Source organism: Lonchura striata, chromosome 2 (assembly GCF_050655825.1).
Source record: "Lonchura striata isolate lonStrDom1 chromosome 2, ASM5065582v1, whole genome shotgun sequence".
Lineage (NCBI taxonomy): Eukaryota > Metazoa > Chordata > Aves > Passeriformes > Estrildidae > Lonchura > Lonchura striata.
This window is the reverse complement of record NC_140704.1, coordinates 690,812-717,723: the sequence shown is the minus strand read 5'-3', so window position 1 is coordinate 717,723 and position 26,912 is coordinate 690,812. Positions and strand designations below refer to the sequence as shown.

The 26,912-nt window shown below is 60.0% G+C and overlaps 1 protein-coding gene across 2 annotated transcripts in view; it reads left to right on the top strand.

The window, feature by feature from the left end:
• The window catches only part of SCAP (SREBF chaperone), a 60,987-nt gene extending 34,088 nt beyond the window's left edge, over window positions 1–26,899 (top strand). The window contains exons 5-23 of one of the 2 annotated variants that reach the window (XM_077790073.2): window positions 3,418–3,638; window positions 5,180–5,285; window positions 6,032–6,204; window positions 8,600–8,726; window positions 9,777–9,889; window positions 10,560–10,654; window positions 11,178–11,276; window positions 13,096–13,356; window positions 14,937–15,343; window positions 16,309–16,473; window positions 17,248–17,443; window positions 18,149–18,264; window positions 18,799–19,342; window positions 20,252–20,337; window positions 20,951–21,033; window positions 21,729–21,895; window positions 23,947–24,027; window positions 24,590–24,796; window positions 25,375–26,899. In XM_077790073.2, the coding sequence (XP_077646199.2) occupies window positions 3,418–3,638; window positions 5,180–5,285; window positions 6,032–6,204; window positions 8,600–8,726; window positions 9,777–9,889; window positions 10,560–10,654; window positions 11,178–11,276; window positions 13,096–13,356; window positions 14,937–15,343; window positions 16,309–16,473; window positions 17,248–17,443; window positions 18,149–18,264; window positions 18,799–19,342; window positions 20,252–20,337; window positions 20,951–21,033; window positions 21,729–21,895; window positions 23,947–24,027; window positions 24,590–24,796; window positions 25,375–25,620 (3,493 nt within the window). In that variant the 3' untranslated portion in view covers window positions 25,621–26,899. The remainder of the gene's footprint in view (window positions 1–3,417; window positions 3,639–5,179; window positions 5,286–6,031; window positions 6,205–8,599; window positions 8,727–9,776; window positions 9,890–10,559; window positions 10,655–11,177; window positions 11,277–13,095; window positions 13,357–14,936; window positions 15,344–16,308; window positions 16,474–17,247; window positions 17,444–18,148; window positions 18,265–18,798; window positions 19,343–20,251; window positions 20,338–20,950; window positions 21,034–21,728; window positions 21,896–23,946; window positions 24,028–24,589; window positions 24,797–25,374) is intronic. The other variant, XM_085572854.1, reaches the window with a different exon arrangement.
• Window positions 26,900–26,912: the final 13 nt, after the last annotated feature.

Genomic DNA, 26,912 nt, shown 5'->3' with positions numbered 1-26,912 from the left:
CTTTTTTTTTTTTCTGAATCTTGAGTTTTCTTTTCCCTTGTATTACTGCTAAGAGGTTTTGCTGTTGCTTTTTACTTATTTCATTGGCTGCTTTAAGTACCATCTCTTTCTCTGTAGAATCCATTAGGGTGTCTAACATTACTTGTATATCATCCCAATCGGGATTCTGAGTTTTCATAAGCATTTTTACCACTCTTGCCACTTTATCAGGATTTTCCCTATAAGTTCCAGCTGACTGTTTCCAAATTACTAAATCCACAGGGGAAAAAGGTACCTTTACAAACACCGGCCTCTCCGCTCCTATTCCCTGTCATAAGGGGGCAAGCACAGTCCACTTCCATCTACCCAGATCTTTTCTGGCCAAAACTGGGGTGGGCTTTGAGCAATTCCAAGTCCTATGAGATACCAGTAACAGATTCACTTTCATCTCCACTATCTCTATCTCCTTCACTTTCATCCGCCCCCCTTCTATGCATCACAGTTAAATTTAGATCATCTCCAGGGGAAGAGGGGACAGGTGATGGTGGAAGAGGAGAATAGGGAGAGAAGGGTTTAGTGGGTGAAATAGGACTAGACAAAATAGGATTGGGTGAAGCAGATGATGAAGTGGGGGTAGGGGCAGGCAGGATAGGGTGAGGTTCCCTTGGTCTTGCAGGGGTTATCTGTGAATCAACATCTGTATCGTTCCTCAGACTTTCTTTCAATACAAAATGTTCTAAACAACGTTTCTCCTTCACACGAACCTCACACTTATCACTTGTGCGTGCCTTAACTACCATCAGTCCACATTCAACCTGCCATTCTGGCTTATCTCGCAAGAAGAAAAACAAATCAATATATGGACCCTCATCTCGTTTTCCTTCGTGTTTACAAAACAACATCAATTGCAAAATAGTGTTATGTTGCAATGTTCCATGCAGTGGCCATTTTTCACCACCTTCCAAAACATATTCTGACCACCATGTATTATATGTATTAACTTACTCCTACATAAGTCTTGCCCAGAATTATGTTGTTTCCAGTGTGCTACTAAGCACCCCAAAGGAGAAGAACGTGCTATGGGGGCATTGCTGCCCAAGAGACCTTTAAGCTTCTCTATATTACAGCCACAAAACACCACAGAATGCTGAACCTGCAACGCTTTTGTGATGTCTAACGGACGGCGCCCTGCAGTACCACAGGAATTCCTTTAACCCAACCCCACAGGAATTCCTTTAACCCAACCAAGCATGGCTTTTGCTGCGTGTTATTGGCAGGTTCCACACCAGAGTCAAAGCACCTTCCCTCTCTCCAGGGGACACTGTGAGCAGTGGAGGGTTGCAGGGTTGATGGGCTCCCCGAGAATCCCTCGGTGCCAGCTGCAGCGTGGTCGGGTCGTGGGGTCCTCAGCAGCACTGCAGGGTCCCACTGGGTCACCAAAATGTCAGCGTTCAGAAAAACACACATAATCATGGGATATGATTATCTGCAGGTGCTTTTATTGAGAGCTCTGAAATCAGGAGCACAGACCCAAATCTGACTCCGGCACGGCTTTCGAGCTGAACGTATTTTATATTCTATCCTTACACAACTCACATATTCATTATTAAACTTACATTGTTCTATTGTATACATTGACATGAGTTTCTTGTGATCTTTCTTAGGTCACTGACCAGAGTTTCTCATGATGATTCTTACAATTAAACAGTAATTGTATTTAATTACATCAATTATCATGTACTAGTTACACGGTGCAGTTCTAGCAAGTCTGAGTTCTCCGTGTGCTTAGAGTGTTTGTTTTTCCAGGGCCTACTAAGCTTATTTTTCCTTTTAACCCTAAATCCCCATGATTTTAAAACCCTTTTACTATCACTGGTGGCACTTTTCTTTTGGCTTAAGATAGAGACTCACTGACATAAATGATAGGTATTGGCACAATGTTTTAAACATAATACACGTAGATTTTAGTATAAATGCAAACACCACCCTGGAGGGCAGACAGAATGGCATGGCTGAGCTGCTGGCCAGAGCTCAGCAGGGAGAGAATGTTCTAGAGAAGGGAAAATAACCAGCCTTGATAAGCTGATGCTGTGAATTCCAGACTCCTCCTTTGGCTGCAGGGCTGGGAAATGAGGATTTTACACTCTCGGGGTCACCCCAACACCACAGATCCCGAGATGTCCCTCCCAGCAGCTGCCCTGGCACTCACCCTTCCCACCAGGGCCCGTAGGACAGCCAGGATGGGGCTTGCTGGACTTGGTGGCTGCTCAGGATGGTGCCAGGTTCCAGTTCACACCAGTGACAGCTGTGTGCACCCTGGGGCTCTCGGGAGTTCTCCTTTCCACACCGTGCAGGAGCTGGGACACAGCACCCCACATCAGGCATTGAATCCTGGCTGCCTTTTAGGGCACCTGTTGGAACTCAAAATGTCCCTCAGACATTTTTAGAGGTTCCAGGCCTTGGTCAGAAGCATTTTAGAGCCTGGCAGGCAGCTGGACACAGCTGTGATTTTGGGTTTGAGCCATGGGATGAGTTACCAACTTTGGAGGTGGAACAAGCACTCACAAAGGGTTAGATGGGACAGTAAAAGTAGTTACAAAACAGAGGGGAATTTTTTAGTATTGTACAGAGGGGTTTTAGCACCTGTCCAGGGGGTTTTTACTTTGTACATGGGGGTCAGGAGTTCTAAGATGGAGGAAAGTGGGCTGATCCTGTTCTTCCTCCCTCTTCTTCCTCGCCTCCATGTTCTTGGTGATGCTGGCACTCACAGATTGGTTTAGAGTAGAAAAGCACTTTGTAATATAGGTAGTAGGTACTGGGGGAAAACTATAAACATGTAATACGTAATATATCATATAAAAGATAGCAGCAGCCCTGGGTGAGGAGAGAGAAGAAGAAGACACAGACAGAGAGGATGTCAGGGTGTGTGTGTGCCTCTGCCTGAGCTGTGAGCAAACCACAGCAGCTCAAGGAGAAAATCTTTCAGATAACTCACAATAAACTGCCTTGAGACTGAACAGCAAGAGCCTGCGCAGTTTTTCTTTGGAAGCACAGCTTGGAGGAGGAATTTCACCAGCACATGGGACCCCAGAGCAAGGCTGGGGTTCCCACAGGCACCTCAAAGGATCCTCCTCAGGAAGGCTGAGCAGGACTCCTGCAAACCATCCACGCCTGGAGAGAGGTGCAGAGAGGGGTTTGAGGGCTGGAAGAATTCCAGAGAGAGTTTCTCTGTCAGGTGGAAGTGACTTAAATGTGGAAGGGAAAGCGTGGCGAGGAGCAGGAGCTGTGGGGCCAGGAGGAATGGGGATGGAGTTCTGGAGCTGGTGGCAGTTCCAGGGAGCCCCAGCTCCTGCTCTGGGCTGCGAGGAGGCCGAGCACCCCACCTGGTGCAGGTCCCCCTCTGCCAGCGGGTCCCGCAGGGCTGTGCTTGCCTTTCAGCTCCGGCGTCAGGAGCCTGGAGGAGGTTTGCCTGCAGGTGACAGACCTGCTGCCCGGCCTCAGGAAGCTGCGGGATCTGCTCCCAGAGCACGGCTGCCTGCTGCTGTCCCCGGGCAACTTCTGGCAGAACGACCGCGAGCGCTTCAACGCCGACCCAGATATCATCAAAACCATCCACCAGCATGAGCCAAAGACCCTGCAGACGTCAGCCACTCTCAAAGGTGAGGGCTGCAGAGCCAGGGCAGCTGGGAGTTGCCTACAGCTTCATTGTTATTCCATCCTCACTAGTTCCAGCACCTGGAATGCTGACAGTGCCAATTTGGGCAGTATTTTTTCATTCACAGCAGCCGAAGCTGCCCAGTCTTTGTTGACTCTCATTTCATATGTGTATTGGAGCCCTGATCTGTATTTGTGAGAAGTGAACAAATCACTCATCAGGCTTCTTTCTGCAGGCAGAAATAGCAGGGTTTTGTTCCTCTCACTCTACACATGCTCCAGCCTGGCTTTTCCCTCTGTCGCACTCAAAGGCTGTCTCATTGTCACAGATAAATGAACATTCATCCTGCTCCAGTGTTTGTTCCAATTCCTTGCACATAGCCCGAGCTGACAATGGATATCATAAAACTATTTCTATCTCTTAACTATAAAGAAACCCTCTGAGCGTGCGTGGGATCATTAGTGGTTCCGTAATGCCAGAGGAAATGCTGGTTTGTACCCAGGCTGGATCCTTTGCTTTTAAAGGAGCTCCAGGGATCGGGCAGTGTGTGGTGCACTGCATTACACATCCCAAAAGGGGCTCGGAACCCCAAAGGAAGTTTGCTTTAAAGGTTGTTTTTGAACATCCAGCGTGTGAGCTCGGTGTGACCCCGTCCATGGGGTCTGCCCAGAGCTTGGGGAGTGCGGGATGGAGCAGGGATGGGAACGGGGATGGAGCAGGGATGGGAACAGGGATGGGAACAGGGATGGAGCAGGGATGGAGCAGGGATGGAACTGGGATGGGAGCAGGGATGGAGCAGGGATGGGAGCAGGGATGGAGCAGGGATGGAGCAGGGATGGAGCAGGGATGGGAACAGGGATGGAGCAGGGATGGAGCAGGGATGGGAACAGGGATGGGAACAGGGATGGAGCAGGGATGGAGCAGGGATGGGAACAGGGATGGGAACAGGGATGGGAGCAGGGATGGAGCAGGGACGGGAGCAGGGATGGAGCAGGGATGGAGCGGGGATGGAACGGGGATGGAGCGGGGATGGGAACAGGGATGGAGCAGGGATGCAGCAGGGATAGAGCAGGGATGGGAACAGGGATGGGAGCAGGGATGGAGCATGGATGGAGCAGGGATGCAGCAGGGATAGAGCAGGGATGGGAACAGGGATGGGAGCAGGGATGGAGCATGGATGGAGCAGGGATGGAGCAGGGATGGGAACAGGGATGGAGCAGGGACGGGAACAGGGATGGAGCAGGGATGGGAACAGGGATGGAGCAGGGATGGAGCATGGATGGAGCAGGGATGGAACAGGGATGGAGCAGGGATGGGAACAGGGATGGAGCAGGGATGGAACAGGGATGGAGCAGGGATAGAGCATGGATGGAGCAGGGATGGAGCAGGGATGGAGCATGGATGGAGCAGGGATGGAGCAGGGATGGAACAGGGATGGGAACAGGGATGGGAGCAGGGACAGGAGCAGCGATTCCCGCTGGTGCTGCCGGCAGGGAGCACCCATGGGTGCTGCTCCCTGACGGCACCCTGGCCCTGTCTCTGCAGACCTGCTCTTCGGGCTGCCCGGCAGGTACAGCGGGGTCAGCCTGTCCAACCGGCGCCGCGTGGTGTCCTACACCGTCACGCTGGGGCTGCAGCGCTACGACTCCAGGTGAGCCACAGCTGCTGCTTCCCCTCGTGCTCTTCTCCCTGTCCTCCATCGCCTCATGCTTCAGGGTATCTCTCCTCTCCCACGGTGCTTTTCTGGGCGGAAAGCTTGCTGTGTTTTATGGGAATAAACTCCCCTCAGTTCTCAGCTCCTCTTCACAGGCGGTGCCCGCGGCATCCGGAGCTGCCAGGGGATTCTGTGGCAGCCAGGGCCCAGTGGCTCTGTGTTCACCCATTTGCACACAGACTGGTTTGCTTCCAGTAAGCACTGCTTCACCTGGTGAAGACACTCTGGCAGTGTTGGCCAAACCGGCGTGGATCGAGTGGATCTGAGGACTCTGAGCTGCACGGAATTCCCCAAGGGATGCTGAGATGGAGTTTAAACTTCCTCTTCCACAGCACTGAGCCCTGCGGGCCACTGTGTGGCACCTTCCATCAGCCATTTTTACACAGAATTCTGTAATTCTGCCTAAATTCTGGGAGCGTTTGAGGCCATGGCGTGCTCTGCCCCACAGGCCCGGGCCGTGCTTATCGAGCCTTTGCTTTAAACAGAGTTTTGGTGAGCCAGCCCAGCAGAGCTCTGTAGAAATCAGCTGTGGGTGGCTGGGGCCAGCAAGGAGCAGGCTTGGGAGCACGGCCTGGAGAGAGCCCTGCTCTGGTGGCGCGTGCGAAGGCGGAGCTGCCCCGTGCTCCTGCAGGAGCTGCCAGCTTTTCTCTGGGGCAGGCTGAGCGAGAGCTGCTGTTCCCCAGGTTCCTGGGCAGCCTGCGCTCCCGCCTGAAGCTGCTGCACCCCAGCCCCAACTGCAGCCTGCGGGAGGAGAGCGTGGTCCACGTGCACTTCAAGGAGGAGATCGGCATCGCCGAGCTCATCCCGCTCGTCACCACCTACATCATCCTCTTCGCCTACATCTACTTCTCCACACGTAGGTCTGGGCCACCTGGCTGGGGGCAGGGTGCGCGGCGCTGTGGAGGCAGGGGGGAATGGAGAGGCTCTGATTCAGAAGGATGTGAGAGTAAAAACTCTGATTTATTCAAAATACACTGCTCTTTTATACGGAGCTCCTCAAGGACCAAATCCAGCATTGGTACACAGTGCACAGTGCTTGACACGCAGTGATAGAACTATAAACAATGTGAAAAACAAGAGAGATAAAGAATTATTTACATTCTTTCCCAGCTCTTTCCCAGGCCTCTGCCTGGCTAGAAACTCTCCGTTTCTTTCTTTGACTGAATCTGAGACCCACATTTCCTCCTTTTTTGTTTAAAGAATGAGGCAGTGTTTGTCAGAACACCGTGTAAAAAAGAGGACAAACACAACTCCAAGATTCACTAGTTGATAATTTAAAACTTCATTGGATGTTGGCTTAGATTGGTTAAAGAGCTTCTAAACTTATAATTTTTAAGGAATCAGTTACTAACTCTAAGACAGTAACAATTCATTGTCAGACTGTCAAGGAACTGGCAGTCTAATTTGTTAAAACTTATTTCTCAGTGTGAGTATGACCTGACAGAAAAGAAGGTATTTATAACACGTGCGCATACCCAAATCAGCTAAATTTGAATTTGGCAAGATGGATAACATCTGTTTGTTAGAGCTGCAAAGCCTTTAGGCTTCTGGGATTTGTCCCAGCCAGTAAGGTGCAGCAGGTTTGCTTTGATTTGCATTCATTAGAATTATTTTTGTAAGGTGTGTGCACTTAATAGAAGAATCATGCAAGGCTCTGCCTATGCAATCATGTCCTTAATATAAAACTTAACTATAAACAATGTAAAAACCAAGAGAGATAAAGAATTATTTCTATTCTTTCCCAGCTCTTTCTCGGGCCTCTGCCTGGCTGGAAACTCTCCGTTTCTTTCTTTAACTAAATCCAAAACCCACAGGAGCAGGCTCCTGTCTAGCACCACTGCGCTTCCCACCCATTCCAGCAGGAGAGGGGTGTTGGAATTCTGTCCTGGACTGGCAGGGAGACAATTAGGAGCTGGTTACTGGTTCCTCTCAGCCAGGGTGCTGTTACTCCCCGTGATCCACCTCCCAGCTGGAGGTGTTTCCCCATCCCTGCAAGTGCCCAAGGCCTGGGACAGTGGAAGGTCCCTTTCCATGGCAGGGCGTGGAATGGGACAATCTTTAAAGTCCCTCCCAACCCAAACTATTCCATGATTCTTTTACATCCTCCACGGTGTTTCCTGCCTTGTGCACCCTCGGATGCCACAGGAATGCCTTTTCCCAGTTTGTTTCATCCACCATCAGACAGGTCCCAGCACTGTCCCCTGTCCCACCTTGTCCCCTCGTCCCGGGGGGCTGTGGGAGCTGCATTTCGGACTTGAGCACTGCAGCACCTTCCCTCTGGGCTGGGGACATCCTGGGACCTGCTGGGGCTGGGCAGGACGAGCGTGTGGTCCCCAGGTGTGTCCCCAGCCGTGTCCCCCCTGTATCCCCCCTGTGTCCCTCTCTGTGTTCCCCCCGTGTCCCCCTCTGTGTCCCCAGCTGTGTCCCCAGCCGTGTCCCCCCTGTGTCACTCTCTGTGTCCCCCCCGTGTCCCCCTCTGTGTCCCCAGCTGTGTCCCCAGCCGTGTCCCCCCCCGTGTCCCCCCCTCGTGTCCCCAGCCAAGTCCCCACCTGTGTCCCCCCCCATGTCCCCACCTGTGTCCCCAGCCGTGTCCCCGTGTCCCCAGCCATGTCCATCCCGTGTCCCCCCCATGTCCATCCCATGTCCCCCCCGTGTCCCCACCTGTGTCCCCAGCCGTGTCCCCGTGTCCCCAGCCATGTCCATCCCATGTCCCCCCCATGTCCATCCCATGTCCCCCCCGTGTCCCCACCTGTGTCCCCAGCCGTGTCCCCGTGTCCCCAGCCATGTCCATCCTGTGTCCCCCCCATGTCCATCCCGTGTCCCCCCCGTGTCCCCTCGTGTTCCCAGCCATGTCCATCCCATGTCCATCCCGTGTCCCCAGCCGTGTCCCCCCCATGTCCATCCTGTGTCCCCCCCATGTCCATCCCATGTCCCCAGCCGTGTCCATCCCGAGTCCCCCTGTGTCCATCCCGTGTCCATCCCGTGTCCATCCCGTGTCCCCCCGTGTCCATCCCATGTCCCCAGCCGTGTCCATCCCGAGTCCCCCTGTGTCCATCCCGTGTCCATCCCGTGTCCATCCCGAGTCCCCAGCCGTGTCCCCCCCATGTCCATCCCGTGTCCCCAGCCGTGTCCATCCCGTGTCCATCCCGTGTCTATCCCATGTCCCCAGCCGTGTCCCCCCCATGTCCATCCCGTGTCCCCCCGTGTCCCCCCGTTGCTGTCCCCGTGACCTGCCTGGGGCTGTCTTGCAGGCAAGATCGACATGGTGAAGTCCAAGTGGGGGCTGGCGCTGGCGGCGGTGGTGACGGTGCTCAGCTCCCTGCTCATGTCCGTGGGGCTCTGCACCCTCTTCGGCCTCACGCCCACGCTCAACGGCGGGTACGTGCCACCCTGCCACCCTGCCACCCTGCCACCCTGCCACCCTGCCGGATGCGGCTCCTGCAGCACCGGCACACGGTGGGGACCTGCTCCTCTGCTGGCCACACCTCCCGGACATTCCTTATTCGGAGCTTCTGGGCGCCAGGCAGGAGGAGTTGCTGGGATAATTCGTTATTCCTGGGGCCCCCACAGCCTCCTCCTGTCTGGTCAGAGATTCCCAAGGAGCTTGTCCCCCCTCTCCGTCCTGTGCTGCTGCTGCCCGGGGTTATCAGCTGAAAATGCTTTCATTAAAGGCAGGCCTGAGTTGCTCTTGCTGAATTTTGGATTCTTGGGCGTGAGCAAGAAGCTGCCCACGGGAGGCTCGTGTTTGTTGGTGGTTGTTTCACTCACTGTGGACATTCAGTGACATTCTCCCCTTCCAGTGTCTGAGGGAGCCCACAGGAAGCTGGGGAGGGGTTCTTCATCAGGAACTGCAGTGTTAGGACAAGGAGCAATGAAAGACTGAAAGAGGGGAGCTTTAGGTGAGATAGACAGAAGAAATCCTTCCCTGTGAGGGACTGGAACAGATTTCCCAGAGCTGTGACTGCCCCTGGATCCCTGGCAGTGCCCAAGGCCAGGCTGAGCACTTGGAGCAGCCTGGGACAGTGGGAGGTGTCCCTGCCGTGGCAGGGATGGCACTGGGTGCTCCTTAAAGGAGGTGGGACACACTCCCTGCCCCTCCTGATGAGTGACCAGCCACCTCCCAGTCCCTCACAGGGTGTTCCAGGTCCATCTCTGTTCTGTGCCTGATGCTGGAGAGGAGAGAGCTCTGTCCCTGGGAAGCACCAAGATTAATTTAGTGGTGCTCCACAATGGGAATTCCTGCAGCTTTGCAAAAACGGTGATTTCTGCCCAAGGCAGAGGAAGCACAAACCTTTTCCGTGTGCAGTGAAGGGATTGGGGCACAGGGTGGTGTCTCCTCCCCTCAGCTGACTCCCAGGGCTGTGGTTGCTCCAGACTTGCCTCTTTCCCCACGGATCTCCTCCTCAGCTGTGCCTCTGTTTCCCCCAGGGAGATATTCCCATACCTGGTGGTGGTGATTGGCCTGGAGAACGTGCTGGTCCTCACCAAGTCCGTTGTGTCCACGCCCGTGGACCTGGAGGTGAAGCTCCGCATCGCCCAAGGTGGGACCCTGCTCTGGGGCACTGCAGGGAGGGAAAAGTGGGGAGAGCCAGGGGCTGGGAGAGGGGGAACGGTCTCACTCAGCTCTGGGATGGAAACAAGGTGAGTGGTGCAGCTTTTGTTGTGAATTCCAAGAACATAATGCTGTTGTCATGGGCTCTGCTTGCTGGGATTGTTGGCTGAAACAGGCTAAATAAACATATTAAAATATCAGTAGGGGAGAGATGGATCTCCTGGTGTGGATACTGAGCACTGTGCTCAGGTCATGGATATCAGAAGTGCAGAACACAGGTCCTACAAAATTCCCCTGAATGTGTGACAAAGTCTCTTCCATTCTATAAATGCTCTGTGCCTGTGGAAGGATTTGAGTGTGCTCACACCATGGATAAATGGCATTTGTAATCTTCAAAGCTGTTTCTAAACATCAGGGAGAAGAGATTCTAGAGCAATGCTGATTTTAGTTTAAAAATACAAGTGGTTTGGATCCTAGCTGGGAAACAGGACCCAGAACTCCGGTGGGCCTTTGCACTTGGGAATTTTAGCCTGGAAGGGCCTTTTTGGCCTGTTGCCTGTAAATTGCTGGTTTTAAAGAGGGGAAGTGCTGCTCCTTTTGCTGTGTTCATGTCTGGCACACTGAGGAGGCTCCCCTGACCTGACCCTGCCCTTCCCCAGGCCTGAGCAATGAGAGCTGGTCCATCATGAAGAACATGGCGACGGAGCTGGGGATCATCCTCATCGGGTACTTCACCCTGGTCCCGGCCATCCAGGTGAGAGGGGCTGGCAGGACAGAGCCTCACCCTGCAGGGGGGCACGGGCAGCAGGGAATTGCTGCCTTGGAAAAGCCTTGGAGAGCACCAGGTCCAACTGTTCCCCAGCACTGCCAAGACCACCCTGCCCCGCGTCCCCCAGTGCCACAGCCACGCTGTTAAATCCCTCTAGGCACGGGGACTGCACCCTGCCCTGGGCACTTCCAATGCCTAACAGCCCCTTCTGGGGAAGAAATTTTCCATAAATTCTAATCTAAATCTCCCCTGCCACGACCTGAGGCCTTTTCCTCTCATCCTGTCCCTTGTTCCCTGGGAGCAGAGTCCCAGGGGTTTGGTGGGTTGTGGCCAAAAAGAGCAGAGAATGTGAATTAGAATGAATATCCTTGGATTCTCACGTGGACTCACCCAGCCCTGAGCTCGGAGCCGGCACAAGAGGTGGCTCAGGGGGTTTGCCAGCCAAGCACTGCTGGGTGTCCCTGGTTCTGGGCTGCAGTGGGAGCTAATCCCTGTGTGCCACCCACAGGAGTTCTGCCTCTTCGCCGTGGTGGGGCTGGTGTCAGACTTCTTCCTGCAGATGTTCTTCTTCACCACCGTGCTGTCCATCGACATCCGCCGCATGGAGGTGGGCAGGGGCACGGCCGGGGGGGCAGGGAGCTCAGCCCAGCACCCAGGGCCAGAGAGGGACAGGGCCAGAGCAGAGGCACAGCCTCGGGGAGCTGTGAGGGGCCTTTGGGGACATGGAGTCCCACCATCCCCAGCAGCAGCACTGTGCTCACCACTGACCCGTGTGCCCAGTGCCACACGCACACGGCTGTCACTGACCCGCGTGCCCACTGCCACACGCACACGGCTGTCACTGACCCGTGTGCCCAGTGCCACACACATATGGCTGTCACTGACCCGTGTGCCCAGTGCCACACGCACATGGCTGTCACTGACCCGTGTGCCCAGTGCCACACGCACATGGCTGTCACTGACCACTGTCCCCACTGCCACACACACATGGTTGTCACTGACCTGTGTGCCCACTGCCACACACACATGGCTGTCACTGACCCGTGTGCCCAGTGCCACACGCACATGGCTGTCACTGACCCGTGTGCTCAGTGCCACATCCACATGGCTGTCACTGACCCGTGTGCCCAGTGCCACACGCACATGGCTGTCACTGACCCATGTCCCCAGTGCCACATGTACATGGCTGTCACTGACCCGTGTGCCCACTGCCACATCCACATGGCTGTCACTGACCCATGTCCCCAGTGCCTCACCTACATGGCTGTCACTGACCTGTGTCCCCAGTGCCACACGCACATGGCTGTCACTGACCCGTGTGCCCACTGCCTCACCTACATGGCTGTCACTGACCCGTGTCCCCACTGCCACACGCACATGGCTGTCACTGACCCGTGTCCCCACTGCCACACCCACATGGCTGTCACTGACCCGTGTGCCCAGTGCCACATGCACATGGCTGTCACTGACCACTATCCCCACTGCCACACCCACATGGCTGTCACTGACCCATGTCCCCAGTGCCACACACACATGGCTGTCACTGACCTGTGTCCCCAGTGCCACACGCACACGGCTGTCACTGACCTGTGTGCCCAGTGCCACATCCATGGCTGTTAAATCCCCCTGGGGATGGGGACTCTGCCCCTGTCCTGGGCAGCAGGGCTGGACAGCCCATTGCTGGAAGCAATTTTTCCCAATATTTTACCTAAATTTCCTCTGGTCAGCTTGAGGCTGTTTCCCCTTGCCCTGAGCTGTTAAAGTTCTGCTTCCATACTTGGTTACACACACGGGGCTTGGGAACAGCACTTGAGGGAAAAGACACTCCTGGGAAGGACATGGAGCTGTGGGAGCAAATCCAGAGGAGGCATCAAGCTGATGGGAGGGATGGAGCAGCTCTGCTCTCCATAAAGGAGGAAAGGCTGACAGAATTGGGATAGCTCAGCCTGGAGAAGGAAAGCTTAGAGACCTACCTGTGGCCTTCCAGGGCCTGAAGGGAGCCCACAAGAAACGTGGAGAGGGATGTTGTACAGGTTAAGGGGGAATGTCTTCAAACTGATCAAAAAAAGGTTGATGTTGGACATGAGGAGGAACTTCTCCTCTCTGGGGGTGGGCAGGCCCTGGCACAGGGTGCCCAGAGCAGCTGTGGCTGCCCCTGGATCCCTGGCAGTGCCCAAGGCCAGGCTGGACAGGGCTGGGAGCAGCCTGGCACAGTGGGAGGTGTCCCTGCCATGGTTGGGTGGCACTGGGTGGGCTTTGAGGTCCCTCCCATCCCGAGCATCCTGTGGTTCCCCAAGTCTGCAATGTGCTGACTGGAGCCCCCAGGAGCCACCACCTGCACCCTGGGGTGAGAATCCCTCCCCAGGGGAGGCTCCCCGGGGATCCCCCCTGCTCTCACCCCTCATCCCTGTCCACGTCTCTTGCAGCTGGCCGACCTCAACAAGCGGCTGCCCGCCGAGTCGTGCCTGGCCAAGGCGCCGTGCCGGGCCCGGGCGGCCTCGCTGCGCCCGGCGGCGCCGCACGCGCCACACGGGCACGCGTCACACGCGTCGCACGCGCCACACGTGTCGCACACGCCGCACACCATCACCCTGCAGCCGTCCTCGCTGCGCAACCTGCGCCTGCCCAAGCGCCTGCGCCTCATCTACTTCTTCGCCCGCACGCGCCTGGCCCAGCGCCTCATCATGGTACGTGGGGGCACCCAGGCTGCTGGGGTGGCAACCAGGCTGCTGGGGTGGCAGCCGGACCTGTGGGGTGGCACCCAGGCTGCTGTGGTGGCACCCAGGCTGCTGGGGTGGCAGGCAGAGGGCTGGGATGGCAGCCAGAGCGGTGGGATGGCAACCAGAGCACTGGGATGGCACCCAGGCAGCCAGGGTGACGATCAGGCTGGTGGGATGGCAGCCAGAGCGCTGGGATGGCACCCAGAGTGGTGGGATGGCACCCAGGCAGCCGGGGTGGCAACCAGGCTGGTGGGATGGCAACCAGACTGCTGGGATGGCAGCCAGACCGGTGCGATGGCAACCACAGCAGTGGGATGGCAACCAAGAGCACTGGGATGGCACCCAGACCAGTGGGATGGCACCCAGAGTGGTGGGATGGCACCCAGGCTGGTGGGATGGCACCCAGGCTGGTGGGATGGCAGCCGGACCTGTGGGGTGGCAGCCAGGCTGCTGGGGTGGCAGCCAGAGCGGTGGGATGGCAACCACAGCAGTGGGATGGCACCCAGAGTGGTGGGATGGCACCCAGGCTGCTGGGATGGCAGACAGCCAGACCAGTGGGATGGCACTCAGACAGTTGGGATGGCACCCAGACTGCCCCACTGGGCACCCAAACAACCAGACTGACACCTAAATAGCCAGACTGGCACCCCTGCCCACCCTGCTGGGCACCCAAACAGCCAGGCTGGCACCCAGACAGCCAGGCTGGCACCCAGACAGCCAGGCTGGCACCGAGACAGCCAGGCTGGCAGGGCTGCCCACCCTGCCAGCCACCCACGGCCACCAGGCGTGACCCACCTCCGTGTGCTGCTCCCACACGGGTCTGGCTCTGCCCCCTGGGCTGCAGGAGCAGATGGCCGAGGCTGGCCGAGTCCTGAGGTGATTTTACAGTCCCAGTTCCTTCTGCACACGGGGATAAAGGCATTTGGGAGAGATTCTGCTCGAGCTTTCACTCTACAGCTGCTGCAGCCACACCAGCCCTGCTCCTGCTTTCCCCTCTCTCTGTTTTGGATGTCTCTGGTGGAATTACAGGGATCTCTGTTCCCAGCCCGGCCAGCCAGCACAGGCAGCCTAAGTTCAATCCCCACACAGTCCCAGAGCAGTGGGTCCTGCACGAGTGTGGATCCAAAATCCCAAATTAAGCCTTTCCATCATGCTTGGAGAGCCAGATGTGCTGGTCCCAGCTGCCAGCACCGAGTCTCCTTCCTGCTGCGCGTTTGGGGAGAGAATTTGGGTTCTGGCCATCACGTGGATCACAGAAAAGTGGTGTCCAGGTTCTGTGTGTGCTGGGCAGTGCTCCAGATCTCCCCCACGGAGCAGTGCTGGGGCTGAGGCTGCAGGAAACGTGGGGTACCTGTGGTTGGGGTGCCATGGGCCAGCTCAGGCAGGGACAGGGTGGTGGCACTGAGGGCAGCTGTGTCTCTGCTCCTGCTCAGACAGGGACAGGGTGGTGGCACTGAGGGCAGCTGTGTCTCTGCCCATCCTGCTCAAACAGGGACAGGGTGGTGGCACTGAGGGCAGCTCTGTCTCTCTCTGCTCCTCCTGCTCAGGCCGGGACGGTGATCTGGATTGGAATCCTGGTTTACACGGATCCTGCTGGGCTCCGCACCTACCTCACGTCGCAGGTCACCGAGCAGAGTCCTCTGGGGGACGCAGGCCTGCCTCCCATGCCCGTCCCTGGAGGGGTGCTGCCTGCTGGGGACCCCAAGATGGACCTCTCGGTCTTCCCGTCGGAGCCCGTGCAGCTGCCGGAGAACCAGACGCAGCAGCGGGAGCAGCAGGAGCCCAACCAGCACACCTGGGCCCAGGGGCCCGGGGGCAGAGGGAACGGGCAGCTGGAGCTGGGAGCGGAAGCAGAGGTTACCTGGGGAGCAGAGGATGAGGAGATCTGGAGGAAACTTTCCTTCAGGCACTGGCCAGCCCTCTTCAGCTACTACAACATCACCCTGGCCAAGAGGCAAGTGGGCTGGCATGGAGTGCCACCGGCACGGGGACCTGGGCAGCTGACCCCAAGGGTTTGTCGTGCTGCTGTCCTTGGTGTCCCATGCTCACTGCTTCCATGGGCTCATTCCAGCTGTGTCAGGGAGGAGCTGCTGAGCAGGTCCCCTGGGTGGGCAGAGCTCACAAACCCCCCGGGCTGTTCCTCTGGGAATCAGGGTTGTTTCACTCTGGGCTGTTGAATGTGCTGGGTGTCTTGTGTCTTCCTTGACCCTGGAAGTGAAGTTTCAGATTTTACAAAACAAGGAAAGGGGGCTCAGGGGGGACCCTGTGGCTCTGCACAGCTCCTGACAGGAGGGGACAGCCGGGGGGTCGGGCTCTGCTCCAGGGAACAGGGACAGGAGGAGAGGGAATGGCCTCAAGTGTTCCCAGGGGAGGGTCACGGTGGGTATTGGGGAGAGTCCTTCCCCAAAAGGGTTGTCTGGCCCTGGCACAGCTGTTCAGGGCAGTGGTGGAGTCTCCATCCCCGGGGGGATTTGAAAGCTGTGTGAATGGGGGGCTTGGGGACATAGGTTAGTGGTGGCTTTGGCAGCACAAGGGGGAGCAGTCAGACCTGATGGTGTCAGAGGGCTTTTGCAGCCTCAGTAATTCCACAGTTGTCTGATACAATCATCTGTAAGGGATGGAAACAGTACATGTGAGGAAGAGACAGCAGAGCCAAAGAAGCTTCTTGGTGAGACCTCCCAGCCTGCAGCACACAGGAAACTAGACTTAAACCCATGGGATCCACCTGATCTCACCAGGACTCCATTTCTTTTGGCTCTTGGAAGGGTTATAACCTGGGGAATAACTTCAGAGGAGTTTATTTCCAAGGAGATCCTTCCGAGGAGATGAGAGCACCGCTGGAGGCAGCTCCTGCCGTGGCTGCCCAGCAGCTGTGCTGCCCCCTCGTGCCATCCTGAGCCGATGCCCTGTGCCCCTCAGGTACATCAGCATCCTGCCGGCCATCCCCGTGACGCTGTACCTGAAGCCTCAGGAGGCCCTGGAGCTGCGGCACCCGCAGGAGGCCTCTCGCTCCCAGCCCTTCCTGGCCGACCCCGGCGCCCCGGCCGCGCAGCCCCGCGCCCCCCAGGACGTCACCCTCTACAAGTACCGTGTCCTGCCTCGGCCCCGGGGCTGCTCCTGCTGCTGGGAGACAGAAAAGCTCCCGAGGGCCCAGTGCCACAGCTCGGGGTGCTCCCTGCCAAGGGACATTGCTGTCTCCTGGCAGCTTTCCGTCTGCTGGGGGCAGGAACGGGCTGTGCTCCTGCTGCAGTGGGGGGATGACCACGGGGTGATAAGGACAGAAGGGCAAACTTGGGGGTTTAAATGTGATTTCATAGAGCCCCAGAACGGTTTGGGTGGAAGGGACCTTAAAACCAATCCAGTCCCACTCTGTGCCATGGCAGGGACACCTCCCACCATCCCAGCGTGCTCCAACCTGGCCTTGGACACTGCCAGGGGTCCAGGGGCAGCCACCACCTGGATATAATTTGATAATGATTTACTGGGGGTTAGATCAATCTCTGGTGCAAGGAACTTCCCTCTCCGTGGAGAGAACAGCTCACAACCCCTGCCTGAATCTGCAAGTGCTGAGCACACTCTGTTATCCCAGTCCCCAGCTGGTGTTTTCTTAAAACCTTAGTTGCTCATTACTTTCCTTACTGAAAAGCCTCAAAAATCTTGTAGAAATTGTCATTTTCCCATTAACCCCCTGCTTAATTTCCAACAAATCTCTGTAATTTGTTGAAAAGCTTCCTCAGCTGAGAAATTCAAACCAGCGCATGAGTAATCCTGGCACAAGGCTTCCCAAATCTATCCGTGGGCTAGAAACCGGGAGTTTATTTTCTTACCTTCTCTCCTCGGTGTGTGTGTGTCCCCCAGGGTGGCTGCTCTGGGCCTGGCGTCGGGCATGCTGCTGGTGCTGCTGCTCTTCTGCCTCTACCGGGTGCTGTGCCCCAAGAACTACGGGCAGAACGGGCCGGGCCGGCGGCGCCGGGGCGACCTGCCCTGCGACGACTACGGCTACTCGCCCCCCGAGACCGAGATCGTGCCCCTGGTCCTCAGGGGGCACCTCATGGTAGGTCCAGCTTAGGAGGGAGCACGTGAGGAAAAGTTATTGGAGCACGAAATTCCTGCAGCGTGTTCTCATCTCCTCCTGGGGCTTGCTGTCTGCGATTCCCACCGCCTCTGGTTCCGTTCCCTGCTTTGCTGGGATCTCTGCACCTTGGTGCTCTGGGCTGGGTGACAGGGTGGGGATCACTCACAGGTGTGACTCAGTGGTTCAGGAGGGCTTTTCCAGCCTGGGATGAGCCTGGGATTCCTCCTGTTCTGGGCATTCAGACAGACGAGTTGACAGCGCTGTGCTGTGTCTCCCAGAAAAGCTGTATCTCTGCTCCTGAGCCCGCCTTCAAACTGGGGTGGAATTTTTTAGGGGAGGCAAGACAAGATGAAGTCTGTTGGATTTGCAGCAGTCCAGTGCACACTCAGGTCTCTGGGCAGAGATCCTGGAATCTCAGGATGGTTTGGGTTGAAACTCATCCAGTGCCACCCCTGCCATGGCAAGGACGCCTTCCCCTATCCCAGGTTGCTCCCAGCGCCATCCAACCTGCCCTCGGATCCTTCCAGGGATGCCCATGTCCTCAGCAACCCTCAGTTCCTAAACCAGCCAATTTTGACCTAAAACCCATCATCTCTGCAGTTCTGCAGCCACACCAGACTGTGGGCAGATCCAGAGGCCTTGGTGGTGCCACACTGAGCTGTGCTTGTCCTCCCTTCCTCCCAGGACATCGAGTGCCTGGCCAGTGACGGGATGCTGCTGGTGAGCTGCTGCCTGGTGGGGCAGATCCGCGTGTGGGACGCGCAGACGGGCGACTGCCTCACCGTCATCCCCAAGCCCAGGTATGGCCCTGGCCCCACAGCCCCTGCTCCCCAAACCTGGGTATGGCCCTGTCCCTGCCCCCACAGCCCCACAGCCCCTGCTCCCCCAAGCCCAGGTATGGCCCTGGCCCCACAGCCCCTGCTCCCCAAACCTGGGTATGGCCCTGTCCCTGTCCCCACAGCCCCACAGCCCAGGTATGTCCCTGTCCCTCTCCGTGTCCCTCTCCCTGTCCCCACAGCCCCTGCTCCCCACGCCCAGGCATGTCCCTGTCCCTCTCCGTGTCCCTGGCCCTGTCCCCACAGTCCCTGCTCCCCCAAACCCAGGTATGGCCCTGGCCCTGTCCCTCTCCCTCTCCCTGTCCCTGTCCCCACAGCCCCACAGCCCCTGCTCCCCACGCCCAGGTATGTCCCTGTCCCTCTCCATGTCCCTGGCCCTGTCCCCACAGCCCCTGCTCCCCCAAACCCAGGTATGTCCCTGGCCCTGTCCCTGTCCCCACAGCCCCTGGTCCCAGGAAGGAGCCACCCCCGCGCTGCTGAGCTTTGTCCTCCTTGCAGGCTGCGCAGGGACAGCAGCGGCATCTTCGACTACCAGGAGGGCTGGGATGCCAGCCCGGACGGCAAGAGCGGGCTGGAGGAGTCCTTGGAGAGCAGCCACCAGCTGAAACGGCTGCTGGGGCCGCCGCCGGCCCCCCTGTTCTGCGACCAGCCCGACCTCAGCTCCCTCATCGACACCAACTTCCTGGAGCGCGCCGGGGCGGCCGGCTCGGAGCCGCGGCTGCGCGCCGTGGGCGCTCGCCACAGGGACTCGGGCTACGACTTCAGCAGCCTGGTGGGGAAGGTGTACGAGGAGCACGGCGGCCCCGGCTGCAGGAGCAACGGGAGCTTCCCGGGGCTCGCGGCCCCGCGCGGCCCCGACGAGGGCGGCTGCGGCGGCCGCCGGCGCAGCCTCGGGGAGCGCGGCCCGGGGGACGAGCCCTGCGCGGGCTGCGACAGAGCCTCACCCCTGCACTCCTGGGGAGGCGACCTGGAGAGCTCCATCTGGAGCCTGGAGCTGCAGGGGAACCTCATCGTGGCTGGCAGGAGTAACGGGAAGCTGGAGGTGAGGAGCGGGGACACGGCAGTGGGGAGGTGGGGATGAATGGGGACACAGTAATGGGGAGGAGGAGATGAGGGACAGGGACACAGCAACAGGGAGGAGATGAGGGACAGGGACACAGTAACAGGGAGGAGATGAGGGACAGGAACACAGTAACGGGGAGGTGGAGATGAGGGACAGGGACACAGTAATGGAAGGTGGAGATGAGGGACAGGGACACAGTAATGGAAGGTGGAGATGAGGGACAGGGATGTAGTAAAGGGGAGGTGGAGTAAGGAGCAGGGACACAGTAATGGGAAGATGGAGATGAATGGGGACACAGTAACAGGGAGGTGAAGTGAGGAACAGGGACACAGTAAAAGAGTGGAGTAAGGAGCAGGGACACAGTAACAGGTGGAGATGAGGAGCAGGGACACAGTAATGGAAGGTGGAGATGACAAGCACAGACACAGTAATGGGAGGTGGAGGTGAGGAGCAGGGATGCAGTAACAGGTGGAGAAGAGGAGCAGGGATGCAGTAATGGGAAACTGGAGATGAGCAGGGATGCAGTAACAGGTGGAGATGAGCAGGGATGCAGTAATGGGAGGCAGGAGATGAGCAGGGATGCAGTAATGGGAGGCAGGAGATGAGGAGCAGGGATGCAGTAATGGGAAGCAGGAGAAGAGGAGCAGGGATGCAGTAACAGGTGGAGATGAGGAGCAGGGATGCAGTAACAGGTGGAGGTGAGGAGCAGGGATGCAGTAATGGGAGGTGGAGGTCACACAGCCAGCCTGGGAGCGTGCACAGGGAGCTGTGACCTGCTCACTCAGCTCGGGGGCTGGCAGCAGAGCACAGGGAGCTGTTCAGGATCCCAGCTCCCCGTGTCCCGTGCTCCTCTGGCCAGTGTCACCGCAGAGACCCCTCCTCCCCCAGGTGTGGGATGCCATCGAGGGGACCCTCCGCAGCAGCAATGATGAAGGACAATCCGGCATCACGGCCCTCGTCTTCCTCAACAACAGGTAACTCCTTGGGCAGGTGCTGGGAGAGCCCCAGCCCCGGCCTCCACGGCTGCTCCCGGCAGCAGAGGCTGGGCTGGGACGTCTCTTCCTTGGAATCGGTGTCATGGAATGTCCTGAGCTGGAAGGGGCCCCCAAGGATCATGGAGTCCAACCTTGGCCCTGCCCAGAACACCCCAACAACCCCACCCTGTGCCTGAGAGCTTTGTCCAGACACTCCTGAGCTCTCAGGGTTGGAGCCGTCACCATTCCCAGGGGAGCCCATCCAGTGCCCAACCACCTTTTCTCGCTATCCAGCCTCACGTCCAGCCTGATCCTTCTGTGTGTCCACCTCTCACCAGCTTTCCTGGCTCCAGGCCTGCTCCAGCAGCCACTTCCTCAGCCCTCAGTCTTGCAGCAGCTGAATGTCCGGAGGGTTCCAGGGCTGGGGCACCTTTGGGTCCCTGCTGCTCCAGAGGCACTGCCACTGTCCAGTCCGTTCAGAGCTGTGGCCAGTGTCCCAGCCCAGCTCCCTGCGGCCTCCTCCCGGGGGTGGGTGCTCCGTGCATGGCCCGGGGGTGCCCAGGTTTGGGGCTCGGGGAGGGGCCTCTCCTCAGCCCCCACGTCTCTCCCTCAGGATCGTGGCTGCCCGGCTGAACGGCTCCTTGGATTTCTTCTCTCTGGAGACACACACGTCCTTGAACCACCTGCAGTTCCGAGGTGAGCAGGCGTTGGGATGTCAGTGGCTGCCCTGGGCTCCTGCCTTGCCCTCCTCCCTCTTCCTCCTCGTAGCTGAGTCTTCCTCACAGCCCCTTCAGCTTTGGTGGTAACTGCTGGTAACTTTGGTGGTAACTGCTCCAAAAGCACCCGGGGCTGTGCCGAGCTGAGGGCTGCTGGGGGAGCTCCCTGTGCTGGGGAGGAGCACTCGGGTTAGCCCTAACCCTAATCCTAACCTTTCCCCATCATCCCCCTGCTGGATTTCCCCAGGGCATGGGGCCAGAGGCTCCCATGTGCTTCCAGGGCCAGCTCTGCCCTCACCTCCTTCCACTTCTCCCTCCTTTCTCCCTGTCTCACCTGCTCCCAGCCCGGGAACAGCCCGAGCCCTCGGCACAACCACAGCACAGCCCAGAGGGGCCGTGGGGGTGACTGGTTAGGGCACGGGGCTCCTTTGCTTCTGGAGCAGAACACGGGATGATTCACATGGGACACTGGGGGGAAATTCTCCCCTGAGAGAGTGGCGAGGGACTGGGATGAATTTCCTGGAGAAGCTGTGGCTGCCCCATCCCTGGAAGCATCCAAGGCCAGGCTGGACAGGCCAAGGAGCAACCTGGGGCAGCGGGAGGTGTGGGATGGGCTTTAAGGGCGCCTCCACCCCTCGGAGGCGCCCTGCCCTGCCCAGCTGCGCGTGCCCGCAGGTGGCCCGGGCCGGAGCAGCCTGCCGCCGTCGCCGGAGCTGAGCCGCGGCGCTGCGCTGCGCTGCCGCCTGACGCACAGCGTGGCCTGCGCGCACCACAAGCCCATCACCGCGCTGCGCGCCGCCGCCGGCCGCCTCGTCACCGGCAGCCAGGACCACACGCTGCGCGTGAGCGGGGACGGGACCGGGGACGGGAACGGGGATGGGGACAGGGATGGGGGATGGGGATGGGGACAGTGACAGGGGGCCGCCTCGTCACCGGCAGCCAGGACCACACGCTGCGCGTGAGCGGGGACGGGACCGGGACGGGACCGGGACGGGGACAGGGATGGGGACAGTGACAGGGGGCCGCCTCGTCACCGGCAGCCAGGACCACACGCTGCGCGTGAGCGGGGACGGGGACCGGGGACGGGGATGGGGACAGGGATGGGGGACGGGGATGGGGACGGGGACAGGGATGGGGACAGGGATGAAGGACCGGGAGCAGGGACAGGGGGATGGGGACAGGGATGGGGGACAGGGGACAGGGATGGGGGACTGGGAGCAGGGACGGGGGACAGGAACAGGGACAGGGGATGGGGACAGGGATGGGGGACGGGGAGCAGGGAGCAGGGACGGGGACAGGGATGGGGACGGGGACAGGGATGGGGGATGGGGATGGGGGATGGGGACAGGGACAGGGATGGGGACAGGGATGGGGGACCGGGAGCAGGGACGGGGGACCGGGACAGGGATAGGGGATGGGGACAGGGATGGGGGACCAGGAGCACAGCCGGGGGGATGGGGACAGGGAGCATGGCTGTGGGGACAGGGAGCACGGCTGGGGGACAGGGATGGGGACAGGGAGCACAGCCCGGGGACAGGGACAGGGACCGGGACAGGGAGCACAGCCCGGGGACAGGGACAGGGAGCACAGCCTGTGGGACCAGGACAGGGAGCACAGCCCGGGGACCAGGACAGGGACAGGGAGCACAGCCCATGGGTGAGTGGGACAGGGACAGGGAGCACAGCCCGTGGGACCAGGACAGGGAGCACAGCCCGGGGACCAGGACAGGGACAGGGAGCACAGCCCATGGGTGAGTGGGACAGGGACAGGGAGCACAGCCCGTGGGACCAGGACAGGGAGCACAGCCCGGGGACCAGGACAGGGACAGGGAGCACAGCCCATGGGTGAGTGGGACAGGGACAGGGAGCACAGCCCGTGGGACCAGGACAGGGACAGGGAGCACAGCCCATGGGTGAGTGGGACAGGGACAGCTGCAGGGACACGTGGGGAGGGTGGCTCCAGGAGCTCCCTGGGGTCTGTTCCTCTGCCCGGATGGGCCATGGGAGGAGTTGAAGGACAGAGCCTGGCAAGTGTCACTCTGAACCCTCATGCCTTGGCAGTGGGTGACTTCAAAGAGTTATGGAATCATTGAGGGTGGGAAAGATCTTCAAGACTACCAAATCCAGCCAGTCCCCAGCACTGGCAAGGCCACCACCAACCCATGTCCCCAATTCCCTATCGACATGGCTTTAAAATCCCTTCAGGCATGGGGACTCCACCACTGCCCTGGGCAGCCCCTTCCAGTGTCTGACCACCCTCTCCCACAAAGGAGTTTTCCCAATATCCAACCTAAACTTCGCTCTCCTCCTGTCCCTGTTCCCCAGGCTGTCCTCTCCTGGCAGGAACTGTGCAGAGCCACAGGGTCCCCCCTGATCCCCCTTTTCTCCAGGCTGAGCCTTCCCAGCTCCTTCAGGAATTCTCCAGCCCCTTCCCAGCTCCATTCCCTGTCCTGGACACGCTCCAGGTCTTCCTGTCAGGGAGGATCCAAAGCAGCTCCCAGGATTTGAGGCCCCTGAGCAGGGCCATACAGGGGGACAGTCCCTGCCCTGGTCTTGTGGCCGCACTGGTTTTGATACAATCCAGGTGCTGTTACCTTCTTGCACACCTGGGCACAGCTCATCACATCCAGCAGCACCCCAGGGCCCTTCCCAGGTTTCCAGCTCCCGTGTGCCCAGACTGGAGCATTCCATGAGGTTGCTGTGACATGCCCCGAGTGGCAGATCCCGGTTCCGGGATGTCCCCTGTCCCCTTCAGCTGTGCAGTCACTGCCCTGTCACCACCCTGGCACTGCCCGCCAGCCCTGACGTGCCCCTGCCCTGCACCCCGAGGGCCCTGGCTGTGCCAGTGGGACCTGGGCTGGTCCCAGAGCCTGACTGGGCCTGTCCTGCCCCAGGTGTTCCGGCTGGAGGACTCGTGCTGCCTGTTCACCCTGCAGGGCCACTCGGGAGCCATCACGGCCGTGTACATCGACCAGGTACGGGGAGCTGCTGGGCCCGAGCCCATCCCTGAGGTCACCCCTCGGCCCAGCCCTGGCTCATCCCTGCTCCCAGCCCTGAGCCCGTGGCTCGGCTGGAGGCACTCACCTGGGTCCCTGCATCTCTCCCTGGCCAAGCCAGAGTTTTCCCCCAGTTCCCTGTGAGCTCAGCAATCATTCCCTGGAGATCTCTCGCTTCTCTGTCCTTCTGGAGCAGGGAATCCCCGTTCCTGCACTGCCAGATCGGGCTGAACAGGCCTGAAACGGAGTCTGAGCCCCCAGGGAGGCTCTGCCCCCAGCCCCCCGGAGGATGGGGGTCCCCAGTGCGCTCCCTAGAGCAGCGTGTGCCCCCAGCTGCTCTCCCAGCCCTGGGAGTGACTCGGGTGCCTCTGCACTTGGGGCTCCTGGGGGAGCTGGGCTGCTCCCCCAGCCTGCTCAAGCTCCCAGACAGGCGGGGAAGCCTTGGGCTGGCAGCGCCGGGCACCGGCCCCCGCGCAGGGCGGCTCCTGCAGCGGGCACTGCCGGGGTGCCCGGGCACTGAGGCGGCCCCGGTGCCCCGCAGACCATGGTGCTGGCCAGCGGCGGCCAGGACGGGGCCATCTGCCTGTGGGACGTGCTGACGGGCAGCCGGGTCAGCCACATGTTCGCCCACCGCGGGGACGTCACCTCCCTGACCTGCACCACGTCCTGCGTCATCAGCAGCGGCCTGGACGATGTCATCAGCATCTGGGACCGCAGCTCGGGCACCAAGCTCTACTCCATCCAGCAGGTGGGACCTGGGGGCAGCTGCGCAGGGTTAACCAGGAGGTGCTTGGCTTGGAGAACCCTCGGAGACCACAGAGTCCAACCACCCCCCTGCGCTGCCAAAGCCACCGCTGATTGTGTCCTCAGATTCACATCCACAGGGCTGTTAAATCCTTCCAGGGAAGGGGGCTGCTCTGCTACTCTGGGCAGCCCCTTCCAAAGTCTCATCACCTTTTCCATGCGGAAATTCCTGCTGCTGCCCACCCTGAGCCTGCCCTGACCCACCCTGAGCCCATTTCCCCTTGTCGTGTCCCTGTTCCCTGGAGCAGAGCCCGACCCCCCGGCTGTCCCCTCCTGTCAGGAGCTGTGCAGAGCCACAAGGTGCCCCCTGATCCCCCTTTGCTCCAGGCTGAGCCCCTTCCCAGCTCCATCTCACACCCCTCAGGGGTCCTGCTGGGTTTTCCAGGCCCCCACCAGTCCCTGCAGACACCTCTGCTGCGCTTGGGGGCTGAGGAGCCTCCCTGTGACATGCAGGGCTGAGCTCGGGCCGGGTCCAGCGCGGGGCACCGTGCCCGCGGAGCTCAGCTCTGCGCCCTCCCGCAGGAGCTGGGCTGCGGTGCCAGCCTGGGCGTCATCTCCGACAACCTGCTGGTGACGGGGGGCCAGGGCTGCGTGTCCTTCTGGGACATCGGCTACGGGGACCTGCTCCAGACCGTCTACCTGGGCAAGAGCAACGAGTCGCAGCCGGCGCGGCAGATCCTGGTGCTGGAGAACGCCGCCATCGTCTGCAACTTCGGCAGCGAGCTCAGCCTGGTCTACGTGCCCTCGGTGCTGGAGAAGCTGGACTGAGCAGCAGGAGGGGCCGGCGGGGGGACACGGCCGCGGGCTGCTCGGCTCCGTCGGTGCCACCGGAGGACTCGGCTCACCGAGCGGGGAGGGGCCGCGGCTGCTCCGCCCGGCCCGGCGGTCCCGGGGAGCCCCGGCGGCGCGGAGGGGCAGGAGCGGGGACGGCAGCGGCTGTCCCGGCCCAGCAGCGCCGCAGGACACGGAGCAGCCCCCGGACAGCCCCGGGCCGGCAGCCGGGGGAGGGCCGGCACCGGCCCGGGCATGGCTCGGCCCGCACGTGCCTTAGGGCGCGGCAGGGCCCCGCCCGATCCCGCCCGGGGCCGCAGCTGCCCCCACTCTATTTATTTATACGCTGTAAATAGTTATTTATTGGGGCGGGGGGCGCGGGGCTCCAGCCCCGCCAGCGCTGCCCTTGACGTGTCCTGGCATAGCCGCCCTGCCCGGCTCCCTCCTGCGCCCCGTCTGCAGCAATAGCACCTTCCTCTTCCTCCTCCTCCTGCCATTCCTCCTCCTCCTCCCGCTGCGGGGCCCGAGGAGGCTTTTCTCAGGTTGGGAGCGGGCGGAGCTCTCGCCCCCCTCCTGCAGGCGCCGGGGAGGGACCCGGGCGGGGGCACAGCGGGACCAACGCGCACAGCCAGGGACCAGGACAAGGTGCAGCACCCGGGGCTGCCCCCGGGCCGGGGCTGCTCCCCAACCGGGGCTGATCCTCAACCGGGGCTGCCCCCGGGCCGGGGCTGATCCCCAACCGGGGCTGATCCTCAACCGGGGCTGCCCCCGGGCCGGGGCTGCTCCCCAACCGGGGCTGATCCCCAACCGGGGCTGCCCCCGGGCCGGGGCTGCTCCCCAACCGGGGCTGATCCCCAACCGGGGCTGATCCCCAACCGGGGCTGCCCCCGGGCCGGGGCTGCTCCCCAACCGGGGCTGATCCCCAACCGGGGCTGCCCCCGGGCCGGGGCTGCTCCCCAACCGGGGCTGATCCCCAACCGGGGCTCCCCCCAAGCCGGGGCTGATCCCGAACCGGGGCTGATCCCCAACCGGGGCTCCCCCCAAACCGGGGTTCCCCGAGCCGGGGCTCCCGACCCCTCCCGCCCGTGTCCGTTCTCGACCCCCGGTGATTGTAGAGGCGGCGCCGGGCTGGGGCAGGGGGGACCCCCGGGACCCCGGCCCAGCCCCCGCGGGTGGCCTTCGCCCGGCTGTACCTTTGTGCTGTACAGGGGACGCTTTTTGTACCGATCGTGTTTTATAACGTGTGCAGAACATCCATTAAACGGAACTAACCCGAGCCTGGCTCCGCG